At 40.6% G+C, this 22137-nt stretch overlaps 1 protein-coding gene across 4 annotated transcripts in view; it reads right to left on the bottom strand.

Annotated features, from left to right (window-relative positions):
* The window catches only part of grip1 (glutamate receptor interacting protein 1), a 766317-nt gene that overhangs the window by 31236 nt on the left and 712944 nt on the right, over window positions 1-22137 (bottom strand). For all 4 annotated transcript variants that reach the window (XM_060903259.1, XM_060903262.1, XM_060903263.1 and 1 more), the window contains exons 15-16: window positions 18983-19052; window positions 1758-1903 (exon numbers count right to left, since the gene is read on the bottom strand). In XM_060903259.1, the coding sequence (XP_060759242.1) occupies window positions 1758-1903; window positions 18983-19052 (216 nt within the window). The remainder of the gene's footprint in view (window positions 1-1757; window positions 1904-18982; window positions 19053-22137) is intronic.

Raw genomic sequence — 22137 nt, 5'->3', positions numbered from 1 at the left:
GTGAGTGGTTACACCTATGGGCGAATGAATAATAATTGTGTGTATTTACAGACTGTTTATGTTGTAGTGTGGATTTTTTTTTTGACCGAGAAAAGAGGGCAAACGCTATAGAAAAGCTGACAGTGACTTGAGAACATTTCAGCAATGTAGCCATTAAATGGGTGAAATAATACTCGTAAAGCATATAAATTGAACATGCCATTAATTTGTCCTTCAAGAAAGTGTCAAAAGTCAAGTCAAAGTCCCTCTCATGCCAGAATCTGGTCTTCCCAGGCAGTCTCCTGTCCCAGTACTAACCAACTCTTTAAGGTGTATGACGCCAATCTCCGTTTTGATAGCCCTCAGCCTCTCACCTACCGGTATACAGCTAGAGTTACAGTGGGGGGCTAGTCCTCTGGTAACCATGAGAGTTTGACTTCCCCACTTGCATCTGTATTGCAGCGTGCCTTGCCAGATGGTAGTAGGTACCATTTTTATGATGGTCTTTGGTATGACCCAACCGTGAGTAGAACTCGCGATCTCCCAGTCGAGAGACAGACATGCTAACCACTAGGCCAACTTGCGGTCTTCAAGAAAGTGTATTGGGGCTTTATTATGTTTTCTGTTAAATATAAATAACCTACTCATCTGTCCCTTTCCTGTATAAGTATCCCAAAAACAAAATTTAAAGGGAACTCCTAGAGAAAGCCCTATTAAACCCTTTGGTGACTGACCCCTTGAAAATGGTTCCTCCAGGAACGATGACGTTTCAGTTGTCAAGACAACGGAAAAACTAAAATACAAAAACAGAAAGATGTGTCACAATGCTCTTGTGCACAAAACAAAATGCTCTTGTATTTGTATTTGTATTTTAGTTTTTCCGTTGTCTTGACAACTGAAACGTCATGGTTCCTGGAGGAACCATTTTCAAGGGGTCAGTCACCAAAGGGTTAAAATGAACTATTTACCCATTTATTACACAAATCTACATTTTAGCTTAAAATCTTAACCATGTCTTAAAGCAAGCCAGAATTTCAGGTTAATGATTCAGATTAACCAGCGCTTGCTTTTAATTAATCTCTATCCTTCTTTATCGAGCCAAGCTATTTTTAATCCTTTAGCGACAATGGGTGTTTTTTGGCTTTTTTTTACATGTCTCTGTTTAGCCTAGTAAATGAAGCCTAGTAGTAAATAAGCAGAAAGTATTCATTTGTTTAGATGGCATGAGCATAAATGCTGTATAGAGACTGACTACAGACCAGAAGCCTATAGCGACCTACAACTCCACACCGTGAGCAGAAAAAAAAAAGACTCTGGAGGGTTTTTACTGGTTAAATGAAGCCAGTGAGCATTTAATTGGGCTGATTAAACTCATTTTCCTCGACGTGCACAATGTTATGCATGATGTTAATAGCATTAGAGATTAGAGAAGAATGTGGAGGAGGCTTGTAGCCTTCTGCAGACATTGTGTGAAAAGGACCGAGACACACTGGATGCCTGTCCGTGTACACCTGCAAAAAGCAAGCATCAGAATGACAGTCATCAAAGCACCACTGCTCTTACTGTTCTTCCTCGGGGACTTCCTTTTATCCTTTGTGTTTGGTGCTAAGTATATTGAAAAAGTCAGGCCAGTAAACAAGCGCCATCACCCAGCACTGTTTCTGTTCTTCCTTAGTATTTCTGTATTTGCAAGTTTTGCCTTTTTGAGAATACATACACCATCACCCCTAAACCAAGAGGGTGCGTGAGTGAGTGTGTGTTACAAGGCCCAGGGGTACCTGAGTTATCCTCATCTTTACGGATTTTGAGCTTGACCAGTTCTTCACACTGCTGCAGGATCTGGACAGCGTCTTCCATGGAGCAATTGTCCAGGCGAATGTTGTCGATGGCCAAGAGCTTGTCCCCCAACTCTAGAGTCCCCGTCCTGGACAAGAGGACAGGAATATGCACCTTTCAGAGCTGTATATTATGTTGAAAATGCTCATACACACGTCCATGTTTAATTATCTTGGTGACCTTCCACTCGCTTCTGTTTTTACAAGAGCTGAATAGAGATGTCTGTACACCTCCTGCCAAGATGAACTTAAATAACAAAACGGTGAGCAATAATAATAATAATAAGATGGATGTTTTGGAAAAAGCAAAATGTATTTTGTGAGGATCACTCAAAACAAGCTATTTATTTTTAACCTACCTTGACCAAAAAATGAAGTAAATTAGTTACACCCCGTCTTTAAAAAAAAAAAAAAGCCAGGTTGTTTTTTAGCTTCGTGTCTGTTCCAGGCTGTAATTAGGCTGGAGCAAGTGGTTGTGTAACCTTGGCTTTTGGATCCTGTCTGTTGGTTAGGATCATCAGCTTTGGAATATATTTCCAGCTTTACTGTATGTATCACACTTTATAAATAAACCTGCACTCCAGCGATATACCCCGCTCTCGTCTCATCCAGTCATAAACCTGAAAAACACATTTCTTACACTTTTTGGCTCCATGATGAATATTTGCTGCATGATGGGCATAGGAAATGTGTTTGAATTAATGTGCATCATTTATGGCATACTTTGTCATACATTTTATGTTTTCTCATTAAAAAAAAAAACACTTTCACAAGAAAAAATTTCAGCACTTCCAACAGACAGTTACAGAACTGATATTCTGTGGCTGCATCCCAAATAGCATTATTTGGGCATACAGTGCTATATGTATGCATTACAATGCCATGTAGTGACCATATACGGCTTACGGCTGGCTGGCTGTCGTATCCGACAATGACGATCTATTAATTGCTCTTTTCCATCCTGTTCTATCAAGTGACAAACGTTGCCAGGTACCAGGTGAGATGTTTCTTTCGGCTAAGTTCCTTTTTAAGGTGTCCTTGAAACGTAACCTAGGCCTTCCAATTGTGCGACTACCCTCACACAGCTGAGAGAAAAGAATTTGCTTGGGGAACCTCCCATCATTGAGCCTGTTTATGTGGCTGGCCCAACGAAGATTTCTCAGAATAAGGATATCATAGAGGCTGGGCAATTTGGTTCGTTGCAAAATCTTCTGATTGGACACAAAGTGTCACCACTTGGTGTTTAGAATCTGGCGCAGATGATTCATTACGTATGCACTAAGTTTATGAGCAGCAGCTTTGTAGACTCCATGACTCGGCTCCATAAAGCAAGGTAGAGAGAACAGTAGCAGAGTATACGGCACATTTGGTTTGCAGTGCAAGATCACTATTTCGCCAAACTCTGTCTCTTAGTCTGCCAAAGACTTTCGAAGCGGGGCTATAAGAGAACAATAGATTGCTAGCAAACAGAAATTTGTAAGGCTACTATGAGTTTTGCCAGTTGTCATAGCAGCCCTCTCCACTGAGGGGTGAACCTAGAACTGGCAAGGGTGAACCAAGACAAGTTCATACACCCAACAGTCGCAGTGACAGGCCGAAAATACCACAAAGTATGCAAGTATCACGCCCTTACAGAGTGTCACGTATCTGGCTTTTCTGTCTGGGTTTTTCATCCCATACGGTAGTGACCATATACAATCCCTTACAAAAAAGAAGTTTATTCAAGCGTGCTTCTAGTATACTTCTTTTAAACTAAAAATAAGAGAGTATGCTTTCAGTTTACTTTTTATTTACTTATCAGAGATATACTTAGGGCGGTACGGTGGTGTAGTGGTTAGCGCTGTCGCCTCACAGCAAGAAGGTCCTGGGTTCGAGCCCCGGGGCCGGCGAGGGCCTTTCTGTGCGGAGTTTGCATGTTCTCCCCGTGTCCGCGTGGGTTTCCTCCGGGTGCTCCGGTTTCCCCCACAGTCCAAAGACATGCAGGTTAGGTTAACTGGTGACTCTAAATTGACCGTAGGTGTGAATCTGAGTGTGAATGGTTGTCTGTGTCTATGTGTCAGCCCTGTGATGACCTGGCGACTTGTCCAGGGTGTACCCCGCCTTTCGCCCGTAGTCAGCTGGGATAGGCTCCAGCTTGCCTGCGACCCTGTAGAAGGATAAAGCGGCTAGAGATAATGAGATGAGATGAGATATACTTAATAAAGTTATACATAAGTATACTTGGCTTATACTGAAAATTATATAAAAAAGTAAAAGTATATTAAGCTTAAACTTTTGATCAAGACATACTTAACAAAAAAGTGTGATAAAGTATTAATATATTTATGCCTTATGTTTACGTGTACTGGCCCTGTAGTTGTGTAGAGCTTGGATGTCAATTTCAGTTGTCATTGCCATGTTTTTATACTTTGGCATTTAATACAATGTTGCTTTAAATTTTGATTTTTAAAGAAAATGAATATGTTCTTAATCCTGAGTATCTGTTGTTATTTTGTGAATTCTTACCTTTATAACTTAATTGTAACTTAAGGTACAAAACACTTAAGTCGTCTACTGGTAGTGTGCATGAGGTAAGGGTTAGGGCTAGAAAACTAATAGTATACCTAGAAGGGTAATCGCAGTATACTTCAAAACTAAAAAGTGGACTAGATGTATATAACCAGTAACTAATAGTATATTTCCAATATGCTATAAAGTATAGTTTTATAAACTAAAAAGTGGACTGGAAGTGTGTAACAAGTAAACCAATAGTATATTTCCAGTATACTACAAAGTATACTTTAGTAAACTAAAAAGTGGACTAGAAGTATAAAACAAGTATTTCCAGTATACTATGAAGTATGCTTTTGTAAACTAAAGAGTGGACTACAAGTATAGAACTAGTAAACTATCAGTGTATAAGTTTACTTGTGGTATACTTGCAGTACAAAATAAAAAATACTAGTTGTATACACAGAGTTTACTTCTCTTAGACTTAAAGTATACTTTTTATAAACTAAAAGTGGGACAATTTAGTCCCAAGAAGTATTAGATTAGTTTACTTACAAGTATACTGGAAGTACATTGATATAAGTATACTTGGTACACAAAAGTATACTTAAGGAAATATACTGTACTTTAACTTTACTTAAGTATACTTGATAAAATGAACTTGAAGTATACTTCTTTTCGATCAGAGATATACTGAACAGGAAGCCGTTTGGAAGTCAGTCCATATTGGAACCAGGTTTTTCCTGGCTCTGAAGATGTCTAATAACATAAATCAAGCTAAATAAATAATAATTCAAAAATTAATTCACGTATGATTAAATTAATTTATAAAATTAAGGAACTCCTTTGAGGTAAATGAATTTGACAGCCCTAATCTGACTCAGTAGATTACACGTTAATAATCGAAAATATAAATCAATGTCAAAGAGGCATTCAAGTAAAGAATTAAAACTATAACATGTCCAAGTACTTGATCTTGATCGTACCAGTGTTAGGCAAGCTACTTGGAAAGTGGAGTGAGATAAGCTACCAGTTCCTCTACACAGAGAAATGCAGCAAGCTAAGCTACACCAACAATGGCAAAAGTAGTTTACATCAGAAGCTACGTTTTTAATTTCTTTTTTAAAAATTGAACCAACTTCGTGCCAAGTCATTGCTATCTCAGTGATCACTATAGCACTTGGTCAAACAGATATGCAGGTAAAAAATACTCAGTTCAACTGTTTATTAACCTCCTAAGGCCCAAGCTGGTTTTTTTACATGCATTTTTTATTTCTCTTTGCTATTTGGGCTTATTAGAACCTGATTAGAATAAAAACTAAGCATCATCTTTTGATAAGATGTACTTTTAGAGAAAAAGTATGTCCACATATGTGGATTCTTGTTCCGAATTTCCATAAAGTGCTGTCCACGCATGTGACCGCTAAGCCGTAGGAGGTTAAACAATAATCCGTGATAGGTACTCCCACTGCTCCAAAATCAATTTCGCAACAAAAACAAACATAATAAACATAATGTTTCACATAATAAATAAATGCACGTGTCGAGAGTGTGTTAATGTTCATCCAAGTTGCACGCACACACAAATATATACACACTCACTGGCCACTTTAACAGGAACTCATTCTTGATTCTAAGATCCCTGTTCTTGGCTGCAGGACTGGAACCCCATGTGGTCTTCTGCTGTTGCATGCTGAGATGCTTTTCTGCTCACCACGGTTGTAAAGAGTTGCTATGAGTTACTATATCCTTCCTGGCAGCTCAAACCAATCTGGCCAGTTTCCTCTGACCGCTCTCATCAACAAGGCGTTTGTTTCCACCCACAGAACTGTCGCTCACTCCATGTTTTTTGTACCATTCTGTGTAACCTCTAGAGACTGTTGTGCGTGAAAACCCCAGGAGATCAGCAGTTTCTGAAACACTCAAACCACTCCATCTGGCTCAAACCAACACCCATGCCACGGTGAAAGTCACACTTTGAGATCACAATTTTTCCCATTCTGATGTTTGACGTGAACATGAACTGAAGCTCTTGATTTGTAGCTGCATGATTTTAAGTATTGTGCTGCTGTCAAGGGATCGGCTGATGAGAGAACTGCATCAAAGAGCAGGTGTATGAGTGTTCCTAATAAAGTGACCAATGAGTGTATATTTTCAATTTAAATTTGGGGACTTTTGCAGGATAAACTGTAAGTTAACTCAACTCAAACTACAGCAGCAAAAGAATAAAATCTTATAAATAAAATTAGATGTGTGTGTGTGTGTGTGTGTGTGTGTGTGTGTTTATTACAGACACTTAAAATGTAATCCAACACAGTATTGCAAGAATATAGGAAATGGGGTGCTAAGAGTGCTGCAGCTACAACCGCTAAAAATAAATCACATGCATGCTGCTGAAGATTCCATGCGAAACACTTTCCTGTATCCTTTTAGTACTACTGCTGGGTTTCAGTCATGTGACTTTTCTTAGCGGTTTTACCAGAAGTGAAATAGCTGGTGGTCTAAACGGCTGCCGTAGTGCAAACAACTAGTGATACCTTATCAGAGTACGCTCGTAATCTAGAAGCCACTGCTCGCTTTAGATATATTCAGAAGATTGCTATGTGCAATGGAATCGACCCCTACAGTCTGGGAAAGAAGGATTTGTCATACGATCTCAAAAACTACCCTTCAGTCGAGTTCCCCGACATCTCGAACTATCTGGTGTTGCAGACGGCCTTCTACACCGCAAAACAGATGAAAGCGTGGAAGAGTATGGAGGCTTACAACTGTTTTGTATGTGGCTGGGTAAAGGACCTCGCTATCAAGTCGCTGCCAAATGAATCCTGTATTGTTTTTTCTTGTGTAAGTATGTTTTTTTTTAAGCTTTTCGTTCACGTCTTTACAACGAAGTGCTGCAAGTTGAAGTGTAAAACAATAGTTTGCTTGATTCTCACTTGTGTTGGCTCTTATCTCTCAGGTAAATCATTCACAAAGATCATCAGAAACCCCTTTAAAGACCTGGATCTTAGTTAAACGAGACGGAGGAGTGATCACGGCGCATTGTAACTGTACGGCTGGGGAAGAATTTTGTCGCGATCTTCATGCATATAGACTTTGTGAGGAGGAAACAAAGAAACAGCTGGGGACTTTAGCGCTTCGTGACTACAAAAAGTACCGTGAAATAACGACACACAGCAAGAAAAGTACTTGGAAAACACTAAGGACATACTGTAGCTGAGAGGGAGATACAAACCTTTCACCAAGTGATCACTGCAAACTCGAGCATGCTTCGACTCGGCTCCCTTCGATTTCAGTGAGAGGTTCAAAAGCCACCTTTCTCGATGTGTTTTTTGTGAAATCCTGTGTTCATTCACTTTTTTATTAGTTCACACGGAACCCTGAAGAAACTTTTATCAGTTTCACAGTTTGATCGATTCGAACAACCTGAAACAACGCAAGCGTAAGGCATCTTTCATGCGAGCAACGCACCTTCTCCGTACAAACGCTTTGTAAACTCAGCTTTGGTAGACCACCAGCTAAAGTTTTGAATAATTAATGAGGCAGATGTGATGTCACGTGAAACCCAGCAATACACAGTTTTTAAAAGAGCAGGCTTTCAGAGCAAGAACACATTCATTATTCAGAGGACTAGCCATGGTGCGCTCTGCCAGAGTCTGTGGCACTGAGGCAGATTTTAAATCACAGAATAAGTCAATGGTATTCCGTTATTAGCAGCCAGGTGAGTACCCCGTATTCACATCATACTGTGGCTGAACGTGCAATCATGCCTGCATTTAAAAAGATCCGAATGATCTCTCAATTGCTCCATTAAGCTGCATGAGAGCACAATTCAAGAAGCACAGAAATGAGGTGTGTATTCAGCCCCATGAAAAAGCCCAATGGCCACATAATCATGGCAGCCCGCGTTCTGTCACATTAAATAATCTTGAACCTTGCACATCGTGTCTAACCCAGTTTCCTCTTGTTAGCATATGATTATCGGGCAAACGTGTGAAATTATGCAACACCCAGACAAATGATAGACGCTATAAATGTAGAGTAATTAAAAAGCATTCACAAATGGAACAGTTAAGCACAGAGGTAAACCATCTTCATGTTTAACTCTTGCTGAATTGCATCATGTGTTTTAATCAACATTTGCATGTTGGGTAATCCCTCTGTGACTTCTGAATGAGTCCTTGGATATAACCCAGCACTTGGTGTTCGGTTTTCTGCTTTAGCGCCTTTAATTAAATCACCCTGATAAGCTTGATGCCATCAGATTTCGCTTCCTCTGTGCCCTGGCACACTTCTGCGTCCACACTCTCTCGCACCGGAAATCAGCACAGGTCTGACTGGGGCTAAACCTATAACACGATCGTGGCTCAGTGAGCTCATATGTGTAGCTCAGCATGAGGGATGTGTGGCTCTGTATCAATCTGTAGAACGAGAATGACACAAGTGACGGTGCGTAACGGAGGAGGATGAGATGTTGGTATGCATGACGGTGAGGTGAGTAGATTACTGCAGGGTTCTGAAAGCAGGTGGTATGAGTTTAACGCGTTGAATAATGATGATGTGGGCGAGTACTGTGTCTCAGTGAGACATGCCTGATGGAAGCAGCTCTAGCAGGAGCAAACTAGGGCGTGCCCAACCATCTCAACTGGCCCTCAATTCTTCGTCTGTATGTAACGTTACGCTTATTTTCCAAACCGGAAGTCCGCTATGTTGGATGATAACGACAACCAAGATAGTGAACTGTGGGTGGTAGAAATGGGCAACTGGACTTGCTTGAAGATTCTTGAAAACGTTTCACCTCTCGTCCAAAAGGCTTCCTCAGTTCTGTCTGACTAATAGGGAGTATCAGATATTTATCCTCTCCTGGATCAGAATCAGAATTCTGATGACCAGCTCATCTAAAGTGTCACTCACTACGTTTACATGCACATAGAGAGAATCGAATTTCTGCTGTTGCTCGACTGAAATCGAAGTTCAAAATGCCATGTATACACCTTAATTCGGCTGAAATTGAACCGAACTTGATTTCTTGGAATCGAGCTACACGACCTAGTTTATGCGATTTCTGCCGAGCTAGTTAGTGCATGTATACCCTGTTGAGCTACGTATTCGAGCTACTTACTTCAGCACTGCCCCTTCCGGAAGTGACAAGACCACAAGGGAAACACAACAGCCTCGGTCAGCATGACAACGAATCATGACAACGGGATGAATCTTTTCTTTTTGTGGCATTGTTTGCACTGTTAAAATTTAGCTCACTTACTGTATCACCAAATACATCTGTACAGCTGTTGCATAGCTGTGAATTGTGTCGAAAAAACAGCCTCGGTCGGCATGACACTTCACCTTAGCCGCCCACTTTATTAGGAACACTTCTGTTCGTACATACAAACTACAAACACTCTTCTTAGAGTTTATTTTATTTTTAAAAGGGACAGTGTACAAATTAAACATTATCCTTGTGGTCAGGACAGATGTCTGTCCCAGGTTATAGCAGTGCATGCTAATTTCCGCCTGTAGTCACTTTGTTTATACTCTTGAATAGCTCTTCTTCATGACGACAACCGGAAGTGTACCAACACGATGGGGCGTGTAGCGCCACCTGTGGCTCGGGTGCACAATGCACCTCATAACAATAGCTCGATTTAAACACTGTGCATATAGGATTGGATTTCTCTGGCACCCTGCTGGGACCTTCCGCTCGATTACCGACAGCAGCTCGATTTGAATGTGCATGTAAACGTAGTCATTGAGGCATCATGTTGGTGTGGGTCACTGGAGGCTGGGTGTGAACGGCGAGTCATTAGGGTGATCAAAGGATTGCCCGTTAGGGTGATCAATGGCAATCTGAGGCCCTGTCCACACGGCAACGGATTCAGGTGACTCCGATACAATTGCTTATCGTTTAGGCCTGGCGTCCACACGGCACCGGTGTTTTGGGTGCCCAAAACGCAATCTTTTTGAGAACGGGTTCCAGAGTGGAAAGATCTGGCAACGTTGCCGTTGTGAAGTCATCTGGATGAGTAGAATGGATTTGTTTACGATGACGTCACAACCACATGACTGTGAGTGCTTCACGCCGGGTAGAAGTGTAACGAACTCGATGCGAGTTGTCAACAAATCCTATAACTTGGTTCATGAAATGTGTTTACAAAATATTTTCACTGTGAATATTTATTGTGTAATGGTGCAAAGTGAGAGAGAGAGAGAGAGACTCTGCCCTTAGGGCAGAGTCAATCCCGCCAGCAAAAATAGGGAAAAAAAGGAGCGATCTCACCTCTTCAGATGTTGGTTTAAGTCCTACAATACATTCCTCAAAAAGGGCGTAGAAGAGCAAATTAATCCATCAACGTGTAACATTCAATTTATTCCGGACCATTAAAGACGCCGCCTTCCGCGTAGAATCATACGTCATCCTCGCCGCCATATTGGATAGGTCAAAGCGGAGAATAAAGATTCATGTGCTGCGTTTAACTGTACCAACAGGTTTACCATCCAAACGAGATCACATGGGATTACCTTTCACAGGTGAGAAACAACAAATTAATCCATCAATGTGTAGCAATCAATTTATTCCGGACCATTAGACGCCGCCTTCCGCGTAGAATCATACGTCATCCTCGCCGCCATATTGAATAGGTCAAAGCGGAGAATAAAGATTCATGTGCTGCGTTTAACTGTACCAACAGGTTTACCGTCCAAACGAGATCACATGGGATTACCTTTCACAGGTGAGAAACAACAGATTAATCCATCAACGTGTAGCATTCAATTTATTCCGGACCATTAAAGACGCCGCCTTCCGCGTAGAATCATACGTCATCCTCGCCGCCATATTGGATAGGTCAAAGCGGAGAATAAAGATTAGCTGCGTTTAACTGTACCAACAGGTTTACTGTCCAAACGAGATCACATGGGATTACCTTTCACAGGTGAGACTGGAAAAATACTTTTCATTGTATTTGGTCATTATAATGTAATTTTACGAACAGATTTTCCTGACTTTGTGGCTAATATGAAGTCTCGCGCATAATAGTTTATGCGCATGCGTCCTTACTACTTCTATTGTTCTGGTGTCTCCGAAGGGACCGTCTTGCAGCGCCCCTAGAGGTGTGGCATGTGTATTGCATCATTTTCAGCAAGCATTGCGTTGCCATATGGACCTGATATTTTACTGATCGTTGCCCATTTGGACGAGATATATTTTTAAATAACATCTCGTTGTCGTTGTCATGTGGATGTAGCCTGACTCTCTCTGTCCTCCTGTGAGTCACCGAAAACAGAGAGAGTCAGATTGCCATTGATCACCCTAACGGGCAATCCTTTGATCACCCTAATGACTCGCCGTTCACACCCAGCCTCCAGTGACCCACACCAACATGATGCCTCAATGACACCTTAGATGAGCTGGTCATCAGAATTCTGATTCTGATCCAGGAGAGGATAAATATCTGATACTCCCTATTAGTCAGACAGAACTGAGGAAGCCTTTTGGACGAGAGGTGAAACGTTTTCAAGAATCTTCAAGCAAGTCCAGTTGCCCATTTCTACCACCCACAGTTTACTATGACCTGGATGACTGAGAATCTTCACAGACATGTTTCCAACCAAGATAGTGGTGCTTCATGTGTGAGCTGCTGCAACACTTCGTGATTTTCTTTTAATTTCATTGCTTTTGAAGAAAGACAATGCCTCCTTTGTGTGTGGTATATAATTGCGGTAATAATGCTACTCGTGACAAAGAGAAAGGGTTCTTCAGAATTCCCAAAATAATTAAAAACGGCGACAAAACAGATGAAGAGCTGTCCAGAGAACGCCATGCATACGCTGTGGTTCAAAAACATACATCATCAGGACTTAACTGAGCAAAAAGCTAATTACACCCGTGCGTGCGTGGTGACCACTTTATATCTGGTAAGAGTTCATTGCTAATTAAAGCTGTGTTTTCTGCTGATTAAATTGAACTTTTGAGCTTTAATGCAAACGCTCTGCTTCTCACCTTGCAGGTGGACCGGCAAACCTACACGATAAAACAAATCCAGATTGGGCACCAACACTCAAATTAGAACATGATAAGATCAAGACGAAAACTCATCTCGCAGTATCGCAACAGGATAAATGAAAGATCTGCCAAGAAAGCCAGATTAGAAGCAGCACAAATCTTAGTGAGTTTGGATAAACAAGGAGAACAATGTGGGTCAAATTTACCAGCTGAGATATTAGCCATGCCTTTCCAGTAACTTCAGCTTACTTATGAACTTTTTTCTTTTTGTAGAATGAGATAGTTCACACTGATATCAAGGTATTCAACTGGTGGTAATGAGGCTAAGTCCTCTGTATAATCAGACGGCTTTAACATATACGGGTCAAAGCCACAAAGTTCAACTTTTTCTCTGAATCTTGACTTGGCAGAGGACTCCAGAGAATCATAATATTTCGAGAAAGTCAGAGATGCATCACAGTTAATGTTTGCACGAGACAGCGTTCTGGATTTGGATATCATCCAACATGGTGGCGGATAGATGCGTCACACTATTTTGTTATGTGGTTGCACACGAAGAATTCAGAGGAGCAGTGGCTTTACTTTGAAGCGCTACCAGATTATCAAGCTCCTCAGCCTCATTACAAAGACTAAGGACAGCAATCCTGCAAAGGAACGTCATAGGCCTCGCAAGTTTAGTCTTTCAGATACAACATACAGCTTGTGACCAGGGATGCAGATTGACCAGTAGAGACCTGGAGATTAAACTGAGAGCTCTGTCTGTGAACCGAGCTCCTGTTTCATCACCACAGAACAGTACGGTATCGGGTTATTTAGCACAAAAGTCTTTTAGCACAAATTCAAAGTCTTTTAGCACAAATCCATAGTCTTTTAGCACAAACCCAAAGTCTTTTAGCACAAATCCATAGTCTTTTAGCACAAATCCAAAGTCTTTTAGCACAAATCCACAGTCTTTTAGCACAAATCTAGTTGTTTAGCAGAAATCCAAAGTCTTTTAACACAAAGCTAGTTGTTTAGCACAAATCCAGTCTTTTAGCACAAATCCAAAGTCTTTTAGCACAAATCTCAAGTCTTTTAGCACAAATCCAGTCTTTTAGCACAAATCCAGTCTTTTAGCACAAATCTAGTTGTTTAGCACAAATCCAAAGTCTTTTAGCACAAATCCATAGTCTTTTAGCACAAATCCAAAGTCTTTTAGCACAAATCTAGTTGTTTAGCACAAATCTAAAGTCTTTTAGCATAAATCCAAAGTTTTTTTAGCACACATCCAGTCTTTTAGCACAAATCCAGTCTTTTAGCACAAATCTAGTTGTTTAGCACAAATCCAAAGTCTTTTAACACAAATCTAGTTGTTTAGCACAAATCCAAAGTCTTTTTTGCACAAATCTAAAGTCTTTTAGCACAAATCCAAAGTCTTTTAGCACAAATCTCAAGTCTTTTAGCACAAATCCAGTCTTTTAGCACAAATCCAAAGTCTTTTAGCACAAATCCAAAGTCTTTTAGCACAAATCCAAAGTCTTTTAGCACAAATCCATAGTCTTTTAGCACAAATTCAAAGTCTTTAAGCCCAAATTCAAAGTCTTTTAGCACAAATCTAGTTGTTTAGCACAAATCCAAAGTCTTTTAGCACAAATTCATCGTCTTTTAGCACAAATCCAAAGTCTTTTAGTACAAATCCAAAGTCTTTTAGTACAAATCCAAAGTCTTTTTTAGCACAAATCCAAAGTCTTTTAGCACAAATCTAGTCTTTTAGCACAAATCCAAAGTCTTTTAGCACACATTCATCGTCTTTTAGCACAAATCCAAAGTCTTTTAGCACAAATCTAGTTGTTTAGCACAAATCCAAAGTCTTTTAGCACAAATCCAAAGTCTTTTAGCACAAATCTAAAGTCTCTTAACACAACTCTATGCTCTTTAGCACAACTCTGGATTACAGTTACAATAATCGAAAAAGGAAAAAAATACTCATCCTGATATAGGAAGGGGTTTATTATGATTGCTTAGGGACTGGAAGCCGGAATTTCTGCTGTTGTGCATGTTAAGGATCAGTTGTTGATCCCTGAAACGTGGACTGAAAATTCGATTCTTTGGTATCTTTGGATATTTGTAGCTAAGCCATAACAAACCTTGAATTGTCGGCACCTTCATAGATAACTTCAGTCACTTCTGATCATATCACAAATTCAACTGACTGTCAATAATTATGCATTTGCCAAATTAATTAACCGGGGGATTATGTTTCTTGCCCTGCTTGACAACATGTGTTTTGCCAATTTAGAGTGGAATCGATTCCTAAAAACTTACTTAAATTATTAAAAGTCCATTTGATATCACATATTACTGTTTTCATACGTATTTGACTAATAAAACTGCAAAGTCTTTAACTGAAAAAAGACCACTTTCAATGAGAAAAATGGGACTCATGTCTCCTTAGTTACAGTTGCGATATGTAAACAAACAAAAGAAACTTCCACTAAAGCATCCTAGAATGAATGGCAATTAAATAAAAGTGCAATATAAACGTTCAGGAATGACAAAACAACCAAAATTAATATATCAATTATTCATAATATGGCAATCGTGAAGCAAGAAGAAAATGAAGAAGAAATTACGCTAAGATGTAAGGGTTGTTTGATCATCAAGACAAGTCTCGAAACTGTAGCTAGTTTACAGGGAAATTCACATTGTTGCAGCATGTTTATATTTGATTTCAATATTTCTTTTTTTGCTCAGTGCTATCAACCACTAAAAATGTTATTTAACACTAAATTATCAAATCAATAAACCACAAACACTCATTTGTAGATTATGCAAAAAAACCCGCAGTGCACAGATTACAGACAATTTGCACAAGTCGATCAGATCAAGAACAGCCTGCACTTTATTATTCTTCAAATAAAGTCTATTGTGTTTTTGCGTCGTTCTTTAAACCTGTCATTGAAATAACAATGGGATAGATGGCAAAAATGTTCACTTTACTAATCCTGTTGTTTTCTTTTAATTGAGCACTTGGTGAACAGAAATGAATGCATATACTATGATATCCACCATAGTGTGGAAATAAGTGTTCTTGGATCTTGTGCTAAAGAACTTAAAGGGGAACTGAAGTCATTTTTAAACTTGCTTTATTTCTTAATTAACGTGTTATTCAATTACGTTTTCGGTTTTAGTAACCTTATACCGTAGACTCGTATTGGCAACTAATTGCAATTAAATATTATACTTATTGGCCTATTTGGTTTTTAGCCGTGTTGAATTTAGTTCGTTTGGTCCACGGCAGGCGTCGCTTATCCGCGCGATCTTCACGAGACTTGAGCGAGACTTCGAAACGTGAAGTGTCACCCAGGTGTCAATGCCGCCATTTTGAAAACTGTTTTCCAAATGAAATATTGCACTAAAACGAGTTTAAATGACGATTACTGCCTACTTTTTTCAAACTTTCCTGATTGCTATCAAAACAAACAAAACTTCCGGCTTGATTACGTCAGCATTCGAAAGAGGGCGCGCGCGTCTTTTGACAACGTTGGCAGATGTTGGTCACTTTGATTTCCGCTGTACGTTTTACTTCCGTCCTACGATGTCTCGCATAGGTCTCAACGAATCTCGTTTACGACCATTGCTTTGACATATGGACTGATATATTACATACTGTAGCATATTTCAAACACTCATAACTTGCTATAGCAGTGACAAAACAGCTATCAAAAATGTATTCCTACTAGGCTTGGGAAGATTCACCGATGCACATCGGAAAATCGATACGACCTGTTAAGATGCAGTTGCATCGATTTGCAAACGTCGCATCGGAAAAAAACGCACATAAACTCGAGATGCATCGTATCTAAACTGTCTGCATCGATATAAACCGATTAATATCTTAATTTAATACATATAATGAATAAATTATAACATAACAGTTTAGAAAAGGGTCTGGTATTTCTGGGTTTCATCTCTCTATCTCTCTCCTACTCAAGTCTCGGCTCAAGTCTCGCGCGAATAGGCGGGTCCAACCTAGCTTTCGAATAGGATAGAGGCGGAAAGTCAGCCAGATAGCGGTTAACATGGAGGAAGACAAAACAGACATTGTTCATTCGGTGGTGGGTTTCAAGTCTAACGTATGGAAAGATTTCGGGCTCTCCAAGCGAGGGGGAGAGCTGGACAAGACAACGGCCATATGTAAACTCTGCCGTTCCAGAGAGACCTGTAAGCACTTTATGTTGTACTTCCTGTGTTTCAAAATAAAAGGCACAGCTTTAATGCTTCAAGTGCCATAACTTGAACTACTCTGTATTCCATGGTGCACTTTTCTTCTGCATTGCATCGTATCGAATCGCATCGTATCGCACTGGACCGCATTGTATTAGAATTAAATCGTACTGTATCGCACCGTATCGCAGCATGCGGGAGAATCGTATCGCATCTTAGCACTGGCAATTTCATTAATCTTGAATGTATCGAATCGTTGGCAGTGTATCGAGATGCGTATCGTATCGCTTTGATTATGAAGATTCCCATCCCTAATTCCTACATTTAATAAAATGAGATAAATAGAATTTTGATCATAAAAAACTGGCCTTCAGTTCCCCTTTAAAGTTGTGCTAAGAGACTTTAGAACTTGTGCTTAAAGACTTTTGTGCTCAATAACCGTAAACCAACAGTACAGCAACCAACACCACTGCTAGTTTCACTTCCTGAATAATTCATAGTAGTCACTGAATAATATGCTTTAAAATAAATAATTGATTAACAGTCATGGCTTGAAAGGGTTAACTAGATGTATAATATAATAACATACAAGGTTTATTTGCATGTACAATTTCAGTGCAGTGCAATATGAGGCCACTGAAATCACCATGTGGCATAAGTTAAAAAAATATATATATATATACACGACCGTTCAAAAGTTTGGGGTCACCCAGACAATTTTGTGTTTTCCATGAAAAGTCACACTTTTATTTACCACCATAAGTTGTAAAATGAATAGAAAATATAGTCAAGACATTTTTCTGGCCATTTTGAGCATTTAATCGACCCCACAAATGTGATGCTCCAGAAACTCAGGCTACATCCACACGACAACGGCAACGAGATGTTATTTAAAAATATATCGCGTCCAAATAGGCAACGATCAGTAAAATATCAGGTCCATATGGCAACGCAACGCTTGCTGAAAACGATGCAATACACATGCCACACCTCTAGGGGCGCTGTAAGACGGTCCCTTCAGAGACACCAGAACAATAGAAGAAGTAAGGACGCATGCGCATAAACTATTATGCGCGAGACTTCATATTAGCCACAAAGTCAGGAAAATCTGTTCGTAAAATTACATTATAATGACCAAATACAATGAAAAGTATTTTTCCAGTCTCACCTGTGAAAGGTAATCCCATGTGATCTCGTTTGGACGGCAAACCTGTTGGTACAGTTAAACGCAGCTAATCTTTATTCTCCGCTTTGACCTCTCCAATATGGCGGCGAGGATGACGTATGATTCTACGCGGAAGGCGGCGTCTTTAATGGTCCGGAATAAATTGAATACTACACGCTGATGGATTAATTTGTTGTTTCTCACCTGTGAAAGGTAATCCCATGTGATCTCGTTTGAATGGTAAACCTGTTGGTACAGTTAAAGGCAGCACATGAATCTTTATTCTCCGCTTTGACCTATCCAATATGGCGGCAAGGATGACGTATGATTCTACGCGGAAGGCGGCGTCTTTAATGGTCCGGAATAAATTGAATGATACACGTTGATGGATTAATTTGCTCTTCTACGCCCTTTTTGAGGAATGTATTGTAGGACTTAAATCATCATCTGAAGAGGTGAGATCGCTCCTTTTTTTCCCTATTTTTGCTGGCGGGATTGACTCTGCCCTAAGGGCAGAGTCTCTCTCTCTCTCTCTCTCTCACTTTGCACCATTACACAATAAATATTCACAGTGAAAATATTTTGTAAGTGCGTTTCATGAACCAAGTTATAGGATTTGTTGACAACTCGCATCGAGTTCGTTACACTTCTACCCGGCGTGAAGCACTCACAGTCATGTGGTTGTGACGTCATCGTAAACAAATCCGTTCTACTCATCCAGATGACTTCGCAACGGCAACGTTGCCAGATCTTTCCACTCTGGAACCCGTTCTCAAAAAGATTGTGTTTTGGGCACCCAAAACGCCAGTGCCGTGTGGACGCCAGGCCTAAACGATAAGCAATTGTATCGGAGTCACCTGAATCCGTTGCCGTGTGGACAGGGCCTCAATCTGCTCAAAGGAAGGTCAGTTTTATAGCTTCTCTAAAGAGCTCAACTGTTTTCAGCTGTGCTAACATGATTGTACAAGGGTTTTCTAATCATCCATTAGCCTTCTGAGGCAATGAGCGAACACATTGTACCATTAGAACACTGGAGTGAGAGTTGCTGGAAATGGGCCTCTATACACCTATGGAGATATTGCACCAAAAACCAGACATTTGCAGCTAGAATAGTCATTTACCACATTAGCAATGTATAGAGTGCATTTCTGATTAGTTTAAAGTGATCTTCATTGAAAAGAACAGTGCTTTTCTTTCAAAAATAAGGACATTTCAAAGTGACCCCAAACTTTTGAACGGTAGTGTACATGATTCACTTTTATTGTGATCACACACAGTGATAAAATCTAAGATTAAAAATGTTACCTGTGTGCCACGCTGCCCTTCTTGATGTCGGAGATGATGAGAGAATCACCTGGCTTCCTGTTAGATGGGGCTGAGAGAAAAAGAAAGGAGGGGGGAAAAAAGACAAAACAAAGAACATTGAACAAACCAGAGAAGAAACCAAGTGAACTGGTAAAAGTGTATTTCACTTTTACTAGAAATACTTCTTTACCACATGTTTAGGAGAAATAATCAGGTGTCCTCCCAAGATCTACCCTGAGAACGGTGCGCCGTTTTTTGCTGACTGAGTAACAGACCACCTCTCTTAAGTGAACAACCTCAAGTGGCCCCGTCACTGCTGCTTTCCTCCCGCAGTGTCCCATGACTTCATCAACTCCTGTCTGTGTGTGCTGATGAGATCGAGTCTGCTTTTAGCTTACACTGCAAATTCTGTATTTTGGTATTCTAAACAACAGACTATGTCCTCGGGTCATAATTTCCTTTCTGCAAATTTTAAAGGATGCAACTCTTGGCAATGAGTGCACTGAATAAAATATATGCTGCGTAGATGCAACATGCTGTAGGAAAGAAGTGTGGGGAAAATAATGAGCAGATGTAAGCCTGATGTCCCCTGCTAATGAATCTATCTTCCGAGAGAGTAAAAGCAGTATGGCTGAGGAAACTGTTACACGTATTGCTGCAACATACAAATTAGGTTCAAGGTAGTTGGAAGAGCAGAAACAAAATCCTTAACATAAGAAGAATCGATAAAGAAAAATAGTGGTGTCGGGCAACTGGGTGAGAGAGTAAACAGAATGGAGGGATTCAATTGTAAAATGTTGATGATTCAATCCAGATGTAGCAGATTACACTGGTAGCCTCAGACACAGAAAGCAAGCAAAGGCACAAAACTGCCTCGAGGACTATCAATCAGAGGGAAGTGGCTCTGAACAAATTGCACTCGACAAGAGAAAACTGTCAAACTTAGAAAAGCAAAAGCATCAAGTGACTGGTCCATATTGTATTATTCAATCCCAAAAATGTTTGCTCTGAATCTCAAACATCAGTGTTTCCGACCATACAGGCTTATATCAGAAGGTATTAGTGTTTTCTTTTTGAAGCTACACATGAACGCACATCCTTTAAGCCGTCTCAGTTGGACTGACAAATTCTGACCAAGTGACAATGCCTCACACTCAAAAAAAAAAGTGCTGCAATCATTTCAAGTCTCTTTCAAAACATAGCACAATCATTTAAAAACTTTCATGGATTAGTATGGGGCGGCATGGTGGTGTAGTGGTTAGCACTGCCACCTCACAGCAAGAAGGTTCTGGGTTCGAGCCCAGTAGCCGGCGAGGGCCTTTCTGTGTGGAGTTTGCATGTTCTCCCCGTGCCTGCGTGGGTTTCCTCCAGGTGCTCCGGTTTCCCCCACAGTCCAAAGACATGCAGGTTAGGCTAATTGGTGACTCTAAATTGACCGTAGGTGTGAATGGTTGTTTGTCTCTATGCCCATGTTGACTGCCCATACCCATGCCCATACCCTAACATCAGAACAAATAGAGCAAAGAACTCCTTCATCCCCATGGCAATTAATCAATTGAACAAGATATGGGAGATACATACTTAAAACTACACTCATACTTGTGTTAATGTACAAATTTTTTTTTTTTTTTAACATTTCTAGCATTGATTGATGCCTCTGACCAGTGGTCTGTATTTATTTACACGTTTTGCTATTTATTGTTGTGATGGGTTTTTTATTGTATGTGTTTTTTGTCACTTTGCTGTGCTGTAAGACAAATTGCCTTTTTTAAGGACATTAAAGTTTTCAAGTCAAGTCAAGTCATGTTTACATTAGACCGTATCAGCGGATCATCAGATTAACGTTTTTAAAACGATTTGTGTGCACACAGCAACACCAATACACGGATACGCTCGGCTCCGCAGGCATCCTGCGCTCCAAATCACTCCGCCCTGAACAGCGAGTGCCCTCTGGAGGGTGCGCACTCCGGCCTTGCGCAGCTCACAGAGCACGCGAGTGAAGTGCACAAGCTGTGATTCGGGACTGAGCCGCTGTGTGTGTGATCCCAGCGCATATCACTTACCACTTGCAAGTGGAAGGATGGCAAGCCTAAAGACAATCATAACTACACAATGGGCAGTATTTGCATCAGTATTTGCAGTATTTTCATACTTTTATACTCTTTAATGAAAGGTGATACAAGGCGGAAGTCCGCGCCGTTTTTCAGCAGTCGCGTCACATGACCAACGCCAGCGAATCAGGAAGGTGGATGTCACAGTGACGTTGTCCAATGACGACGCCAGCTAGAGCTCAGCACAGCGTATCCGCGTATTCTCAATGTTTACACAGCAACGGAGCTGACACGATCTGGATTGAATACGTGGACGCTGGCGGATTCCCGTTTCCCGGCGTTTCCAGGCAGTTTAATGTAAGCGGACAGTGCATCCGCGAAGAAAACGAGACAGATACGGTCTAATGTAAACTTGGCCTATGTGTCAGCCTTGCAATGATCTGGCAACTTGTCCAGGCTGTACCCCGCCTCTCGCCTATAGTCAGCTGGGAAAGGCTCCAACTTGCCCGCAACCCCGCACAGGATAAGCGGTTACGGATAATGGATGGATGGATTAGTATGATGACAACAATCAGTTTTCATCTCGTGACACTCTACACTGTTCAACGTTGGGTATTTCTAGCTTGACTTATGGTGGGTTGCGATGATTTTCCTGACAGCGCTTTGCTAGTCAGGTACAGATTATAGATTTATAGCTAGCTACAGAATGTATGTAAAACCACCCATTGTATTTAAAGCTAGACGGCCTTTCAATTTCATAAAATCAGTGAAATTTAGTTCCCTCTGAAATTTGGTCATTGTGATGCATGTTAATATCTCAAAAAAAAATTCTGTGGCTGAGAAGTTATTTAATTTGAGGAGATTCCCGAGCAAATAATGTGCATGAAATCGCTCACTTCGTGCAGTCAAGCAGACAGAGGAAGTCCGCGTGCGCATGCGCAGGTTTACCACCTTCTTCTTCTTTTGGGTTTTCCAGCAGCTGGCATCCACAGTGTTGCATGACTGCCATCTACAGGTTTACCTTTGATCGTGCACTGACAGTTCCATCATTCTGTCGCTAAACGAACAGCTGATCACACCGAGGTGCTCGCTGACCGCCGATAT

Source organism: Neoarius graeffei, chromosome 21 (genome assembly GCF_027579695.1).
Source record: "Neoarius graeffei isolate fNeoGra1 chromosome 21, fNeoGra1.pri, whole genome shotgun sequence".
In the NCBI taxonomy this organism is placed as follows: Eukaryota; Metazoa; Chordata; class Actinopteri; order Siluriformes; family Ariidae; genus Neoarius; species Neoarius graeffei.
This window is presented reverse-complemented; position numbering and strand designations above follow the sequence as displayed.